Raw genomic sequence first — 17829 nt, forward strand, 5'->3', positions numbered from 1 at the left:
CGGGCTCCCTGTTCAGCAGGGAGTCTGCTTCTCCCTCTGACCCTCCCCACCTCATGCTCTCTCTATCTCATTCTCTCTCTCAAATAAATAAATAAAATCTAAAAAAAAAAAAAGACAAAATGACTCCAAAAATAGCTTCTCTAAAGAATTCTTACAGCACACAAATAAAAAAGTTGTGGTAAAAAGCTTAAATCATCTGAGCAGATAACCTTAAATTATTCTATCTGCCAGAAACACAATATGGGTCCAGCTATTCTTCTGAGTTTTGTATTACTGTACCTGACACACAGCTAAAATTTTTAAATGAAAGCTATAAAATCTCTGTTTACAACTGTCTATATATTAATGTATATGTGTCTATGTATGTATGTTATGCATATGTGATTTTCAAAAAGAGCTCTATTTAATTGGCTTAAAGAAATATAAGTACTTAGGGGCGCCTGGGTGGCTCAGTTGGTTGGGCGACTGCCTTCGGCTCGGGTCGTGATCCTGGAGTCCCGGGATCGAGTCCCGCATCGGGCTCCCTGCTCGGTGGGGGGTCTGCTTCTCCCTCTGACCCTCCTCCCTCTCGTGCTCTCTGTCTCTCATTCTCTCTCGCAAATAAATAAATAAAATCTTTAAAAAAAAAAAAAAGAAATATAAGTACTTAAATAAGTTAAGTATTCTTAAAACTCTCAGAAATATAGAAACTAACCCAAATGCTTTTCAAGTTCATAAGACCTGGGATAATCTTCAGTGCATTTTGCAAATAGTTTAAATGTGTTGATGTAATTAAAACAGGCATGTCTTCTTAGTAGTAACATTAAACATAATGCCAATATACAATCTTTCCTACCTGGGTTTACTAGTCAAATAAGCTGATGCTGTCTTTGTTACAAAATTTGTAAGCAAGAAAAAACAAAGATGTTAGTTAGGTATTTAATATTTAATCCAAGCATAATTATTAAAAACAAATATTTTAAGATTAAATAAGATGATGTATATTCATCTAATGTAGATGAATGAAATGAAATGAAATGTAGATAATTTCCAAATAGATAATATATTGAAACATTAATTGCTAAATATATGTTTAAGTTTATTTACTTTTGGGGTGCCTGGGTGGCTCATTCGTTAAGCGTCTGCCTTCGGCTCAGGATCGAGCCCCACATCAGGCTCCCTGCTTGGCAGGAAGCCTGCTTCTCCCTCTCCCACTCCCCCTGCTTGTGTTGCCTCTCTTGCTGTGTCTCTGTCAAATAAATAAAATCTTAAAAAAAAAAAAAGTTTATTTACTTTTGGCAGCTTAATTTTTATAAAGAGACAAAAAATACTTGGATCTATTTTTAAACATGCCTTTTGCCACATTAAAAAAATGTACTATGAAGAAGCACATGTCTCTAAAAAATACACTTTCTTATAATTAAGTGTTCATAAATTTGCTAATCTACTACAAGATGCTGATGTATGCCGGATGTTTACAACTGCCTTCTTCCTAGTTTTCATTGGAAAATAAAGATTACTAACAGTTAAAATTTATAATCCATATATAAAAATAAGCCTACTAAAACAAGAGTAAAAGAAAACAACTATGTATACAAAGTATGAGAGGAGAATAGGATGCGTTTTTTATATGAAGAGTATGCAAAGAATATAGGATGTGTTCTTATTAAGGAAAAAAAGAGTAATCTCGTCCTAAAGTAAAACGGTTATCCCAGAATGAGAAAGAAAAAAGGAATAAAACAAAATCTAAATGGATACAGAAAGTTGCAGAAGGCTTGTGAAGAAATTCCATGCTGCATGGTCAAAGTTAGCTAAAATTAAATGGATTTATTTATAAAACTTTCCAAAACTGAGTTGAATAATACACTAATACAAAACCACAGTTTAATTTTCTCTCTGTTAAAAGGACAAAGTTTCTTAGATTGTTAGTCTGCTCTTAATCAGAGATTGTGAAAGGTTTTTCTTTACCTTTTGTGTATTTTGTCTAGGAAACAAAGATTCAATGTCTTACGAAAATAATTTCCTGTGTTTCACTTTGTCTTTATCAGGTTTTTGATTGCTTAGGAAAACAATCTTTTCAATATTAAAAGAGCTAAGGTATTTTTTTTTTTTTTTAAGATTTTATTTATTTGACAGAGAGAGACACAGCGAGAGAGGGAACACAAGCAGTGTGAGTGGGAGAGGGATAAGCAGGCTTCCTGGGACAGGGAGCCCAATGCGGCGCTTGATCATGACCTGAGCCCAAGGCAGATGCTTAACGACTGAGCCACCCAGGCGCCCCAGAGCTAATGTATTTTTAACAACTATGTACTTTCTATATTTGCTTGTGAAGTCTTTTTGTTACTTTGGTTGAATAGGTAACTAAGTATTATTTCACAATGACCTGTGATCCTATTTAATTAAGTGGTGTTTTGTTTTGTTTTGAGAGAGAGGAGGAGGGGGAGAGGGAGAGGGAGAATCTTAAGCAGGCTCCATGCCCAGCACAGAGCCCGATATGGGGTCAATCGCTCGACCCTGAGATCATGACCTGAGCCGAAATCAAAGAGTCGGAGGCTTAACTGACTGTGCCCCTCAGGCGCCCCTAATCAAGTGACTGAAACCTTTTGACATTTTTTACAAACTTCCCAAAATCAAATTCTAAATGAGGTCTTTTTGACTTCGAACTAACTTTGGGGTATTCCCAAGGCTCCCTGGAAGATCTGTTTTTTTTCTCTCCTTATAAAAATGGAGACATTGAATTATAAATTTCTCAAATGTTAAATTGCATGGGAAACATTATCAAGTAAAGGGGATGCTTAATCTTCTTAGACTGTATTTGTATGGATATATGTTATTAATATAAGTGTTCCAGAAATTGCATAGAACTCCTAGGAATCTGATATGCCCTGATATAATGTTATCAGTTATTTTTAAATGTTGTATGCCACAGGAATAGCCAAACTTACCTGTCAATCACATCTTTTTTTTTTTTTTTTTTACAGTGAACTCTTTAAGGCTGTTTTTAAGTCTTTTGTCATTCACAGACAGTTGTTTTACACTTAATTCTTCTATGAAAACATTTATAATCAACTACAGGCCAGAATGCTTTGTTTTCAAGGAGATTCATAGAAAAGACACTGACATATACTCTAGAAGTTTCTGATAATTTTAAGATCATACGACTTAACTAGGTAAGAATTTCTAGCATGCTATGGAGAAACTGATTGATCCATAAAACTGCTAACCCAAGAGCAAGAAAACAAGAATTGATTACATGGAACTAAACTCATGGAGATGATTATAATTTTTATGACATTGTTTGCAACATTTTTGGTTCTTTACTGTTTTACTCTCCAAATTTAAAGAACCCCTTTTCTCCTATGAAGCCACTATGTAACTTATAACAATTTGGTAAACTTTTGTAAACAAAGATTAAACATTTATCTTTTTCTCCCTACCTGATCCCTTCAGAATTCAAAACAAAACAAAACAACAACAAAAAACCCTTATTGAGTGTACGTATTTTCATGGCAGTATAGGTATTTGCATAAATTCAACAAGAATTTATTCTCTTTGTAACAGGACACAATTGGACAAGCCCTTGGCTTGGCTTCTTGGCCTGAAGAGGTGTTTAAACATCTAATCCGAGATTTCTAATTACCAGATGGTTTTTAAGAAGCTAAGGTTGATTTGTGGAGCCAATAAAACCCTTTGAGTTACCAAAGCTTGGACTGGAATATCATATTTGAACATATGCATAAAATCACTATTCTGCTGCACTTATATAAATAACAAGCTGAATTTAATGAGACTAAACTTGTTTTACAATTATATTGTGATTATCTTTGGTAAAAACGAAGTGACTAGGGGCACCTGGGTGGCTCAGTCGTTAAGCGTCTACCTTCGGCTCAGGTCATGATCTCAGGGTTCTGGGATCAAGCACCGCATCGGGCTCCCTGCTCAACAGGAAGCCTGCTTCTCCCTCTCCCACTCCCCCTGCTTGTGTTCCCTCTCTCGCTGTGCCTCTCTCTATCAAATAAATAAATAAAATAAAAACAAAAAACAAAAAAAACCACGAAGTGACTATAAGAGAGAAAAGTTATGTTTCTTTTTTTTTTTTTTTTAAGATTTTATTTGTTTATTTGAGAGAGAGAGAATGAGACAGAGCACATGAGAGGGGGAGGGTCAGAGGGAGAAGCAGACTCCCTGCTGAGCAGGGAGCCCGATGCGGGACTCGATCCCGGGACTCCAGGATCATGACCTGAGCCGAAGGCAGTCGCTTAACCAACTGAGCCACCCAGGCGCCCCGAAAAGTTATGTTTCAATAGAAAACTATAGTATACCTATTATCAGATTCTAGTCCTGTTCATTATCTTTGAGGTTTTGTTATCTATCTGTAAACTCAACTGGTCCTGAATTCTTCCAGTTTCCTCCAACACCTGGCTACAGCTTTCCAAACTAACATTTCCAATTTTCTCTCACCATTCTGACTTGGAATAAAAACTAAAATTGCCCTTTAACCCAAGCCCTACAACCTAAAGCCAGACAACTTGATATAAATCTCAGAGATATCACCACAAGAGATCATGTACAGACAACCTTAGTGCTTATTTCTATACGGGCCACTCAGTTCACCAGAACACCCAATGACATCATCAAAGTCATTCAAACTGCAAATCAGGAAAATCCAACAGATTGAAACTGCCATCCTCACTCCACTATCTAAAGATGTTTTGAGCTCAAATCTAGAAATTTTCTTGACTGGCTGCTCTTCAGACTCAGAAACTGAGTTTGTAATTTGCTCCAACGATTAATTTTTATCCTTCTTTTGTTTCCATAGAAATGCCTGTTTGCTCACACCGTATAGGGGCCCAACTTAGATGGAAGCTCTCCTATAACACTCCCGAAATAAGACATCATCATGTTTATCCTAAGTAATCATAACATGATTCAACAGTGTGAGGCACTAATATATTAAAAAACTTACTTTCCACCAGGTCTAAGAAGCTTTCTGTGATCCATTCCAAAAAAAGACATTAGAACTTAGAGACTTAGTTTATTGGAAAAGACACCAACAAAAGACTGCTTTTAAATCACCTCAGAGAGATCTCTTCTGCAAAATCCCTACAATTACAGCAAAAATCTATAAACTCTCTAGCCAGAGTTATACTAGATAATTGCACAGCCTTAGACACCCTAACCACTTAATAAGGAGATGCATATGCTCCAACTGGTTAAAAAAAAAATTTCCATGTTAATAAATTAGGACTAATTACCCCCAATTTAAAAGATCTTAAAGATCAGATGTCACTCTTTCATCAAATAGGTGATACTTCTTTCACTGATTTATTTAGTTGGTTAAATCTTGGCTCCTGGGAATCTCTGCTTCCAGGAATTTTTCAATCCTTGTCTGTTACTTCCCTCATAGTCATCATATTAACCTTGCTAGTTGTAGGAGTGCCAACAACACTGACTCCATCTTTGGCCCTCCATTTTGTTTATGCTCATGCAATGACCTCCCTCAGGGCTACATGTTCCAGGCCACTTGGACGTTAATGTATGCCCTGACCAGAATGCGGGAAGGCTTACTCTGATCTTCCCTCAAGTGGCGTACGGAAGGCACACTCCAGATAACTAGGAGAGATGACTGGTGCATAAAAGGCGCCACTTTAGATAACCCCCCTTGGCTGCACCACAATGCCCCTTGCTCTATAAAAGCTGTAGCTTAAGGTTTGGACTGGGTGGAGAATAGCTGCATAGCACCTGGATCATTTATCCACTGGCTCCCCCTTGTCAGTAGGGTACATTGAATAAAGTCTGTGTAAACACTATGGAGTGGCTTACTTCATTTTTGGCTTTCCAAGTGCCTACTTGGTGTGGAGGATATTTTACTGTACCTCCCCCACCTTCTAACACTAGTGCACTGTATCCTCTCAAGAGTTTTAAGTGCCTTTCAGCAGCCACTCACACACCAAATGATATCCATCAGGATTACACAACTCAAAGAACTCAATAATCCTACTGCCCATGCCTACAATGACTATGCAACTGTTTGTAATGGCAACTACATGACCATACAACCCAAAGACTACATCAACAGTGGTAGCGAGAGTAATAGCATATTGGCTCACACTTTCAGCTTGCTGAGGGAATGACCAAAAGGGGGTAATTTTTTAGATAAAATAAAATGGAGACCACGCTTGAAAATCCCCTAAGCAGACCAAACCAGTTAGATCATGTAAGTAAACATAATCTGGTTTATTTCATGAATGTAAGTGAAATTTAACAAGTTATTTCTTGTAAATCCCTCTGATAATCATAAACAAAACTTAAATCATCTCCCTAAAATAGTGTAAGACAATTACTTTTAACCAATCCCTTGCAGTTCTTTAAACTGTGGTACCAATCATTGTAATAACCAATCACTGTAAAGGTTAAACAAACCTAGTCATTCTCAGTTTATAAGCCATCTTGCAAACACATGCCTCTGGGATTCTCGTTTCTCCCTCACGAAAATAAAGCTCCTTGAAATTTCTTTTGACACTAGGCATCCTTCTAAGGACTTTACATATGTTAAATTTATTCCTCACTATAACTCTATGAGATAGGTACTGTTGTTACACTAATTTGATAGGTCAAGAACTCAGGCACAGAGGTTAAATTACTCTCCATGGTCACACAGCTGGTGAATGGGACTGGGAGCTGAACCCTGTAATCGCAATCAAGCAATCAAGGAGCCGAGCTGCCTCGAAGAATCAGTATCTATCCCAGGTGGAACTTTGCTGAAGGCTTCTGAGAGCCACATCTAGTGTTTTGTTTTGTTCTACCAAGGCTTTCAGCTCCCGTCAGAAACAGGCCACTGCCAGGAATTGCCTGGGCATCAAGTTGTCAAGGCTGACTGAGAGTTCGGACACCCATCTGGGGGCGCCCACGGCGGACAGCGGGGCAAACCTGCCTAGCAGCCCACTTGACACAACTGTCCTCTAAGAGGAGACAACAAATCAGGAACTCAGAAACAGAAACACCAGCGGGGCCCTCTTCAGAGGTCCAGAGCTGGGAAGGGGCGGGGAGGGAGAGCAAGCACAGGGCTCGGCTGGGGCGGGGCGAAGGGGAGGCGGGGACCGGGTGGACTCACAGATCCAGAAGCTGACTGACCCGCCGCGAGCTAGGCATCGCGGCCGCCCAGGAGAGCCTCTTCCGTGGTCCCGGGGCCGCCCAAACGGAGCCAGAGACCGTCCGTCAACTCCTGCCCCCGCGCGACGCGTAGGCCCTCGTGACGTCACACGGCTTCTTCCGGTGACCGGGACGCAACCACGCTCGGGACTACGGAGGGAAAGAAGAGAAGGGAGGTGATAAAATGTAGAGTAGCCCTAAACTCGGTGAGGCGCGACGGGAGTTGTAGTTCCGCCACCTCGCGGGCTCCGTTTACGGGCGGTTTCCCAGGAGTTGAAGCCCCGCGCGCAGCCTAGCTGGGCACACCTGCCTCGGCGCTCTGCTTAGAAGCCGCTGCTCTTACTGCAGGGACGTATTTGATGCTGGTCCGTGCATTTGGCGACACGTACTGGAGACTCCCTTGGAAATGGACTCCATTAACGTGAAACGGAGCGTTTTAGAGCAACCAGGAGTGACCGCTGTTTACCGAGCATTTTCTCTGAAGCACGTACTGAGCTACGTGCTCTCAATTAACTACATTCATTTAATCCTGTGAAGTCGTGATTATTTAGCCTATTTTACAGATGAGGACACTACATGCCAACAAAAAAGCTCAGTAAGAATTTCATCATGGGGGGAGGGGCATCTGTTCAAATCAGAAAGGATTCTAAAGAAGGGGCACCCTTTCCCAGGTGGAATTCTTTCTCTTTGGTTATGCTGCAGAGTGCCGGCTATTTTTTAGTGTTTTTCGTTCTTCCTTGTGGATTGATCTGTTGTTTATGTGTCTGTCTTCCTTTTATAAGCTGAAAGTTGGAACCCAGTTTTGTTCTTTTCAGGATGCTGCTTATTCAGGCAATACACATTTATCAAGCACTGAAGGAGGGTAGAGAGAATGCTGGTGCTGAGGATTCAGTGGTGAACACATACACCAGACCAGTAGAAGGACAATTAAATTGTTAAATGCTAAGATGAAGTTAATGCTATGCGAGCACCCATGGAGGAGTTGGGGGAGCAGTTCAGAGAGAAAACTGGTCTGTTAGGGACTGCAGACAATTCAGGGTGGTGGCTACAATGGAGTGGTGAGAGATGAATGTAGAGCAGGAGTTGGCAAACTTTCTATGGAGGGCCAGATAGTAAAGATTGTAGAGTTTTGTGGGCCATACTGTCTTGGTCACAGCTACTCAACTTGTAGCTCAAAAGAAGCCATAGACAATATGAATGAGTGGAGCTCTGTTCCAATAAAGTTTTCTTATTGAAGTTTGAATTTCATGTAATTTTCATTGTCATGAAATATTCATATTTTGGTTTTTCAACCATTTAAAACTTTACGTTGCAAACTACAAAAATGAGCAGTGGGCTGGATTTGGCCGGCTGGTGGTAGGTCTGTCCTCTTCTGATCAGAAAGCTAAAATGGGGCCTAATGATCTGTGTTAAACAATTTAGGCTTTGTCTGGAGGACTTTGGGTGGAGTCATAGGTAGGTTTTAAGCAAGGACAGGGCATGCATAGGAAAAATGAGATTTAGAAAGAACTCTAGCTGTGAAGTATTCAAAGAACTGTAGAGGTCACAGGTGGAGACCAGATAGGAGTCCTTTGATGATAGCCTGAGCTAAAGTAGTAACAATGGAATGGATAAACAGATTCAAGAGGTAATGGAAGTTGAACTGATAGGATTTAGAGATTGGTGGGGGTGAGGGAAAGTGAAGAGTCAAGATGAACTTTTAGACTTTGGGTTCGGAGAATTGGGTGGCATATGGTGGTGCCATTTATTGAGCTGAGAGGATTGCAAGAGTTTTCTGAAGAGAGAAGGAAAGTATTATTGGACATGTGGCTTTTGAGGTATCTATGGAAAAATGTAGGCATGGAGCTATAGATCTGCAAATTGTGCTGGTTTGCTTTTTAAAGAAGAGATTGAATAGCAGTGATAATGCATGCATTTACTTATTGATAACAGTAATTTAGAAGAATCCTCTGCTGTTCTGGGAGCCATTTAGACCTTGGAAGACCATGGGAGAGCTTGACAGAGCAGATAAGGGTAGGACTTCATAGTCCTTCCTATCTGTTGAGTGCTGCACAGCTGTCCATCTGGGTCTTCCCACTGATCACTTGATTCTTCAAGGAAAATATAGGCCATTGCCCCATTATTATGAGATGTTCAGCTTTGGGTGCCAGTATTCTTCTCAGTAGTCAAAGGAAGTCATCACAACTGTTTTTTTTTTTTTAAGAAAATTATAATGAGATAAGATGACAAAGTCCTAGTTATTTCTAGCCAATCATTTTATTTTTAAATTTTTATTTATTTTTTTAAAAGATTTTATTCATTTATTTGACAGAGAGAGGGAGAGCACAAGCAGGCAGAGGGAGAGGGAGAAGCAAGCTCCCTGCTGAGCAGAGAGCCTGACATGGGGCTTGATCCCAGGGTCCTGGGATCATGACCTGAGCGGAAGGCAGACGCTTAACCAACTGAGCCACCCAGGTACTCCTCTAGCCAATTATTTTAAAGGTCAAAGATGTGTACATGATTATCACAATTCTTAGGACTATTTTTTTTTTCTTCAAAGATTCATTTATTTTGGAGAGAGCTAGTGGGCAGGTCAGAGGTACATAGAGTGAGAACAAATCCTTGGAGAGGTAGTTGAGAACAGCAATTGACACTGAGAAGAAACAGCCAAAGAGGTAGGGAAAAAAAACAGTGGGGTGCTACAGAAGATAATCATGACCCAAACTGTCACATGCTGAAGAGAAATCAAGTAAGATAACACCTGAAGGTGGTTTAGCCAGAAGAAGGTCATCAAGGGTCTTTGAGGTGGTGATGGAGGATGCAGTCTGATTGTAATGTCAAGAATGAATGGGAAGTAAGGAAATGAACACACAAGTAGCCCAACTCTCATTTACAATACATACTTGTTCAAATGAATTGCTGTTTCTATTAAGACTCATATTGAGAAGGAAAGGAGATTGTAAAAGTGTATAGCTCTACTTTGTGGAAGGTAAAATGGGATAACTCAGAACTGTTATTTATGGACCTTCTAGGTGTCAAACATGGTAAATACTTAACAGGATCTCATGTAGTCATCAATCGAGTCTGAAATATGCTATCTTATAGATGAACGTGAGGTTTACCTAAATAAATAGGTCTGTCAGATTCCAAAGACCATGCTGTTTCTACTTTCTTTGGGTGTTCAGGAGAGAGGTTTATGGTACATCTAAGATCATCAATATAACTTGCAAAGCCCCCTTTCAAAAAGTTATTAGATTTTTCAAGATGGTGATAGCAGAGCATTAAACCAAGGCAGGACCTTGGTTTAACAGCACCAGTGGTCCACCCATGAAGCCGGCCTTGGTGTATGCAGGACTTCCCAAGAAAATCAGTTTCAGCTAGTGACTATTCAGTAACTTTGTCAAAATAAAATTCAGAGACAAATGTGAACACCGGGAAACTTTTAAAAAAATCCAAGTACAGTTGACGTATGATATATTAGTTTCAGGTGTACAACATGGTGATTCGACAGTTACATATATTATGAAATGCTCATCATGATAAAGTATAGTTACCATCTGTCACCATACCAAGTGATAATATTATCCACTATATTCTCTATGCAGTACTTTTCATCCCTGTGGCTTATTTCTTTTGTAACTGCAGGTTTGTACCCCTTCATCCCCTTTACCTATTTTGCCTTTTAGGAAAACATTTTCACTCGCAGGTCAGAAGTAGTGGCTCATCCCGTAGAAGAGGACGCATTTATAGCTCTGATGATATGGCAGATATTTATAGCTCAGATATGGCAGCTGACAGTTCAGATTGGATAAGAACAAGATGTTCCTGTCTTTTTGTAAGGAAAACAGGATGTTCTTATTTTTGTGGCTTATCTCAAGAGGCAAAGCTTTCAGGATTTCCTGTTAGTCAATGCTTTTAGGAGTTTCCTGTTATTCATGGTTTATCTTGGAATGCAAGGTTATTAGGAATAAAAGTCTTTTCTGGTGTATGGTAAGTGATTTGTGGATAGCGCCAGGCTAAGGGCAAGATGTCGTGTTCCCATTCTCCCCTCTTTGCTTGCTGTACCCACTTTATTGTAGTTTCCTCTAGCTCGGAACCTCCTCCATTTCCTATCCTAGCTACCATATAAAAAAAACTTATAGTTTTGTTTTTCTGGGCAGGTTATATAAGAATAATAAGCAACATTACTTACCTTAAATCATGCTATTTATTCCTAGTGTGTTTGTGTATGTGTAGAAAAATACATAATAAATGTCTACAGATAAAATGATGAAGTATATCTTATGCAATATATGTATATGTATGTATATATATACACACACAAAATTGACCCTTGGACAAAATGGGTTTGAACTGCCAGGTCTACTTATATGGATTTTTTTTAGTACAGTACTGCAAATGTATTTCCTCTTATGATTTTCTTTCTTTCTTTCTTTTTTTAAAGATTTTATTTATTTACTTGGCAGAGAGAGAGAGCGAGAGAGGTAATACAAGCAGGGGGAGTTGGAGAGGGAGAAGCAGGCTTCCCACCGAGCAGCGAGCCCGATGCGGGGCTTGATCCCAGGACCCTGGGATCATGACCTGAGCTGAAGGCAGTCGCTTAACCAACTGAGCCACCCAGGCGCCCCATCTCTTATGATTTTCTTCTCTCTAGCTTACTTTATTGTAAGAAAATAGTATAAAATATATATAACATACAAAATATGTGTTGACTTTATGTTTTGGTAAGGCTTCCTTAACAGTAGACTATTAATAATTAAGTTTTGGAGGAGTCAGAAGTTATATGTGGATTTTCGACTGTGTAGCGGTTTGGGCCCCCTAGGTCAACTATGTGAGTGTGTGTGTGTAATGAATCTTGGGTCATTTATTAAGAATGTGCGTGCATACAAGTAGATAGCAATAAATTGTTCAGATCATCTTTACATGTCATATCTCAAAATATAAGAACAGGCTATGAGTTAGGTTCTTCACTTTTAAACCATACTGCTTATATTTAGATTCACAATAGCAATTTCTCTTCTTTTTTTTTTTTTTTTTAAGATTTATTTATTTATTTGAGAGAGAGAGAGTGAGAGTGTGTGTGAGTGAGCAGGGGCTTGGGGGCAGAGGGAGAGAGAGAGAGAGAATCCCAAGCAGACTCTCTGCTAAGTGTGGAGCCTGACACGGGGTGCGATCCCAGGACCCCAAGATCATGACCTGAGCCAAAATCAAGAGTCAGATGCTTAACCAACTGAGCCACCCGGGCGCCCCAGCAATTGCTCTTCTAATATTAATTTTCAGCTCAGTATAACCTATACATTATCATCTACTACTGACCCCAAATCATTTCATTTGGGTATTGTTAGTGTCCAGACTAGGTGCGAGATGGAACCACTTATGCTAAGCCCACATCAGCAAACTGGAATTTAAGTTTCTATGCTTGGCTGTTCCAGAAAAAGCAGGCCTTGGCCAACCAATCAGTGCTTGCCTGCCCAGCACAAGTCATCTGCCCTGGTTCTAAGACTCTCCTTTGCTCCATATAGGGAAGTAATCCTGCTTTAACCAATCAGCAAATGCCGAGTATAACTTCCTTGTTCCTTCTCACTTTGGTCTGTAAACATTTCTTGCCTTGTATGGCTCTTTAGAGCTCTTTTCTATCTGCTAGACGAGATGTTGCTCCATTTATGAATTGCTGAATAAAACCTACTAGATCAGTAAATTGTGGAAAATTTTCTGTTAACAGCATCAAGGATAATTGTGAGCACTTATAGAGTAGTTAGAATAATACCTTGCACACAGTGAGTATCTTACAACTTCTAACTCATTTAACTGTTAAAGAAACCCTCACTGATAGATATTTTTACTGTTATCATACCCATTTTCCAGACAAGGAAACTGAGGCCCAAAGATATTAAGAAACATGCCCAAGTTCATGTGGCTAGTCAGTGGTAGAGCTGGGATTTGAAGCCAAACAGTTAGGCTGCAGAGCTGGGTTCTTAAACAATACTATATGGTTGCCCCTACAACGTTTAAAATAAAAACTCTTGATAGTTCTTGATAATCATAAAATACAGTTATCAGAGATTTAAAACTAAAGGATATCTTAGCTATGATTTATTCCAACATCTTAATTTTGCAGTTTAGGCAACTGTGTTTCAGAAAAGTTCACTGATTTCTCAAGATTTCTGAGCAAAGATGGGACTAGAATATATTTACCAATCCCATGTCCAGTACATTTTCTAAACCTAATCTTTAGGTTATAACTCTGAAGGGGGCTGAAAACAAACAGAATAAAGAGAAGCCAAATGAGTGACTATTATCCTACTATGTGTGGGTTATTTCCAAGTGGGAATGTCCTTAATTCGTTTCAATGTGAAAATAACACATGTTCTTTTTATTTAATTTCTTTTTATATCTCATATCATGTCTTACTCCAAATTGGAAAAAACAGTGCCCATGCTCATGAATTCTTGTGCATTGTTAAAATTTTCCATTGATTAAACCCTTATTTAATTTGAGGCATAAAATGTATGACTCAGGATTGTTGCAGGAAATAGCTGGGCAAGTTCAAACAGGTTAGGCAAGGAGATATTAATAAAGAGGCTGTTTATAAAGGTGTGGGCAGAATTAAAGGAAAGCAGGGGTAAGGGTGGTTTAATACCCTTAGACTAGCAATAGCAGGAAGCCCTTACCTCTCCTAGTCCTGAAAGCTGGGAAGGGAACAGTTACCAAAACCAGGAGAGAGTGGCCGTAGGTGAGGCCACCTAGAAGGAGCTATGGCTTTTGGGTCAGTAAAGGAACATAGTCCACCTGTGGCAACCCAGCTGGGAGGGATCCTGGAAGAATAAATATTCTAAACCCATTCTCCATCCCTTTTTGATTTCCTGGTGCCTCTGCTTAGAGTTTCAACCCACCCAGAAGTTAGAGGTAAAGAAATCCCAGTTTGTGCAGTCCATAAAAATCAGCCTCTTAAAGCCCAAAGTAGAGAAGGATAGAGTGGAAAATAACCAATTCATAAGCCACTGGTTTTTAGATAAAATAATTAAATATCATGAACATTTTGAAAATTAATAAGAGTAATAGCTCAGCGGGGTGCCTGGGTGGCTCAGTTGTTAAGCGTCTGCCTTCGGCTCAGGTCATGATCTCAGGGTCCTGGGATCGAGCCTCTCATTGGGCTCCCTGCTCTGCAGGAGACCTGTTTCTCCCTCTCCCAATCCCCCTGCTTGTGTTCCCTCTTTCGCTCTCTGTCAAATAAATAAATAAAATCTTAAAAAAAAAAAAAGTAATAACTCAGTCTGAGCCAAAGTAGTAATTATTATAGTTTTATAACTGAGAGGGATGGCAATTGTGGTCTTTCATCAAGGTTCTGAGAGCCTGAGCAATGACAGCTTAAGCCCTGTCTTTTTCTAGTTAGCTTCATTGGTTATTTTTATTTTTATAAAGTTATGCAATTCCTAACTCACATTTATCGGTCATGTGCAGTGGAATCAAATGCCTGGCATTTCTGTTGGATAGACTTTAAAAATCCATTAATAACAGTTATTCAAATAAGTATTTAATGCCTATTATGTGCCAGACAGGATATATCAATAAATAAACATGTCCTCTTAGAGTTTACATTTTAGTGTGAGAGTGAGAAAACAAGCATACAAACAAAAAAATATGTGGAGATAAGGACTATAAGAACAAGATAGGATGGTGGACAAAGGGGTACTAAGGAGAAAGGGAGAAGGAGGCGGAGAGACAGAGAGGGATTAGTTTTGCTCTGGTGGTCAAGGAAGACATCTTTAAGGCTGTAGCATTTTTGCTCAGACTTGTTAAAAGATAAACAATTTTAAGTTTATTCGAGCAAAAATTGATTGGAATTAGGTGCTGCCAAACCAAATGTAGCTATGATCACTGAGCCAACAGAATTCAGGGGAAAGACTTATATACACCAAGTGCAGAAGCAGAGAAAGGAAAGTATTTGATTGGCCATATATTGAAGTCTAGTTGGCTTTTTGTGATTGGTTATCCTTAGCGTTTTGATATTGGAACCTTGAGCCATTTATAGGCTTAGATTTTGGTTTGCACATGTTGGCCACTATAGCATTAGAGCCACCTCAATCTAATGGCCTCCTTGTTTAATTAATTTAACAGACTTGAAGCATAAAAGGAGCTAACCATGCAGAGATCTGGAGATGGAAGAGAAAGGCTCTGAAGCAGAAAATGTGCTTGCTAAAGTTGGAAGGACGGAAGAAGCAGGTGGAAGGAGCCCCAGGGAAAGAGAAGAACTGTGGTGGTAGTAAGCAGCACGTGCATTCATAGGACCTTCATGCCTGGAACTCTGAAGATTTTAATCCTGGGTTGCTGTCATGGTGGTGATGAGTCTCAGAACCTGAGACTCTTAAATCTCAGAACCATGGAGCCTGCATGTGGCTAAGAGCTTGGGCTCTACCCTCAGAGTCTGAACCCTTATTTTTGTCTAAGGTGAGTGTAATATTGTGATTTATAATAATAATAAAAATATATATTTGATATATATGTTTGTGATTTATAATAATACAATACATATATACACATATAGATAAAATATGTTTGTGATTTATAATAAAATACATATATATACACACACACACATGTGTGTGTGTGTGTATATATATATGGTCTTCATCTTGCTTCTGGTACAGAGCTCTTAAAACTCTTGGAATTTCCTAAGAGCAATGGGAGCAGCTTTTGTTTGTTATAGTATTTGGTCTTTTCTCCTTGGTTCCTGAAATAGCTCCAGAGCCTTAAAAGTGAAAGGAATATGTCATGTTATTCATAACAAGCCCCTTTCAACCACACCTGAATTTATGTTAATGCAGTGACTTTTGGAAAGCCCGTAAGGATGGGGGCTAGTTGCCAGGGGAACTAACCTGATTAGAAGGTTGGAACTTTCAATGCCACCCTCCATCTCGGGAGGGGAGAGGGGCTGGAGGTTAAATCAATCACCAATGGCCAGTGATTTAGCCAATCATGCCTGCATATGAAACCTCCATAAAAACTCAAAAGAACAGGTTTGGAGAGCTTCTGGATTGGTGAACACATGGAGATTTGGGGAGGGTGGTGCACCCAGAGAGAACATGGAAGCTCCATGCTCCTTCTCCCAAAACGTACCCTATGCGTTTCTTACATCTGGCTATTCTGAGTTATATTCTTTTATGATAAATTGGTAATCTAGTAAGTAAAATGTTTTCCTGAGTTCTGTGAGCTGCTCTACCAAAGTAATTGAACCCAAGAGGGGGTTCATGGGAATTTCCTTTTTTTTTTTTTTTAAAGATTTTATTTATTTATTTGAGACAGAGAGAATGAGAGAGAGAGAGCACATGAGAGGGGGGAGGGTCAGAGGGAGAAGCAGGCTTCCCACTGAGCAGGGAGCCCGATGCGGTACTCGATCCTGGGACTCCAGGATCATGACCTGAGCCGAAGGCAGTCGCTTAACCAACTGAGCCACCCAGGCGCCCGGGAATTTCCATTTTAGAGCCAGTAGGTCAGAAGCATAGGTGACAACCTGGACTTGTGATTGGCATCAGATGTGAGTGTGGGAGGGGATTTGTGAGCCTTTAACCTGTGGGATCTGGTGCTGTCTCCAGGTAGATAGTGTCAGAACTGAGTTAAATTGTAGGACACCCAGCTGGTGCTGCAGAATTGCCTGATGTGTAGATAACCCAGACATCTGGTGTCAGAAATGAAGTAGTGTACAGATGGTCCCCAACTTAAAATGGTTCAATTTATGATTTTTCGACATTATGGTGGTGTGAAAGCAATATGCATTCAGTAGAAACTGTACCTCAAGTTTTGAATTTTGTTCTTTTCCCAGGCTAGCAGTATGTGACACCATCTCTTTTGTGATGCTGGACAGTGGCGATGGGCCACAGCTCCCAGTCAGCCACGATTACAAAGGTAAACAACTGATAAACTTACAACCAGCCATTCTGTTTTTCACTTTCAGCACAGTGTTCAATAAATTACATAGATATTCAACACTTTATTATAGAATAGGCTTTGTGTTAGATGATTTTGCCCAACTATAGGCTAACGTAAGGGTTCTGGGCATGTTTAAGGCAGGCTCGGCCAAGCTATGATGTTCGGTAAGTTAGGTGTATTAAATGCATCTTCGACTCATGACATTTTCAACTCACCATAGCTTTGTCAGGATGTAACCCCATAATAAGTTGAGGAAGTTATATAGCAGTGGAATATTGAGAGTAGAGGAGAAACACATGGAAGTGAGCTTTCCTTGGACTGAGTCACTTAACTCTTCGGTAATTCAATTTCTTCACTTGTAAAATAGGGGTAGTAATACAGTATCTTATCCAAAATCCATGAGGACAATGTGTCTGAGAATTTCTAAATTTCAGGGTCTTAGAATGCTATCATGATGTGAATACCAGATACCATGAGACACCCCCATGGGGCTCTAGGGCAAATCAAACATTAATATTTCTGCATTGAAAATATTATGGTGGACAGACTCTTAAAGTGGTCCCACAATTCCCACTTCCTGGTGTTCACTCCCTTATGTGATCCTGTCCCTTCAAGTATGGGCAAGACTTGTGCTTGCTTCTAACTGAAAATTTGGTAAAGATAATAGGATGTCTGTGATTATATGCACATGATTATGTGATTATGTCACATACGATTGTAGTATCCATCTTGCTGGAGTCTCAGTCTTTCTTCCTCCTACCCTTCATTCTTGCTGGCTTTGAGGAAGCAAAT

At 39.7% G+C, this 17829-nt stretch overlaps 1 protein-coding gene and 1 long non-coding RNA gene across 4 annotated transcripts in view; one reads left to right on the forward strand and one right to left on the reverse strand.

Annotated features, from left to right (window-relative positions):
- The window catches only part of AMN1 (antagonist of mitotic exit network 1 homolog), a 50823-nt gene extending 43591 nt beyond the window's left edge, over positions 1 to 7232 (reverse strand). The window contains exon 1 of one of the 2 annotated variants that reach the window (XM_006730285.3): positions 7094 to 7232. In XM_006730285.3, the coding sequence (XP_006730348.2) occupies positions 7094 to 7131 (38 nt within the window). In that variant the 5' untranslated portion in view covers positions 7132 to 7232. The remainder of the gene's footprint in view (positions 1 to 7093) is intronic. The other variant, XM_031024790.2, reaches the window with a different exon arrangement.
- Positions 7233 to 7411: 179 nt separating this feature from the next.
- Positions 7412 to 17829, forward strand: part of LOC115939891 (uncharacterized) — a 168544-nt gene continuing 158126 nt past the window's right edge. Inside the window, exons 1-4 of one of the 2 annotated variants that reach the window (XR_014145649.1) lie at positions 7412 to 7726; positions 9447 to 9585; positions 15229 to 15558; positions 16931 to 17013. This is a non-coding gene — a long non-coding RNA (uncharacterized LOC115939891). Of the gene's footprint in view, positions 7727 to 9446; positions 9586 to 15228; positions 15573 to 16930; positions 17014 to 17829 lie in introns of both variants that reach the window. The other variant, XR_014145650.1, reaches the window with a different exon arrangement.

This window comes from Leptonychotes weddellii, chromosome 5, assembly GCF_054177405.1.
Source record: "Leptonychotes weddellii isolate Sample4059 chromosome 5, ASM5417740v2, whole genome shotgun sequence".
NCBI classification, from domain to species: Eukaryota; Metazoa; Chordata; class Mammalia; order Carnivora; family Phocidae; genus Leptonychotes; species Leptonychotes weddellii.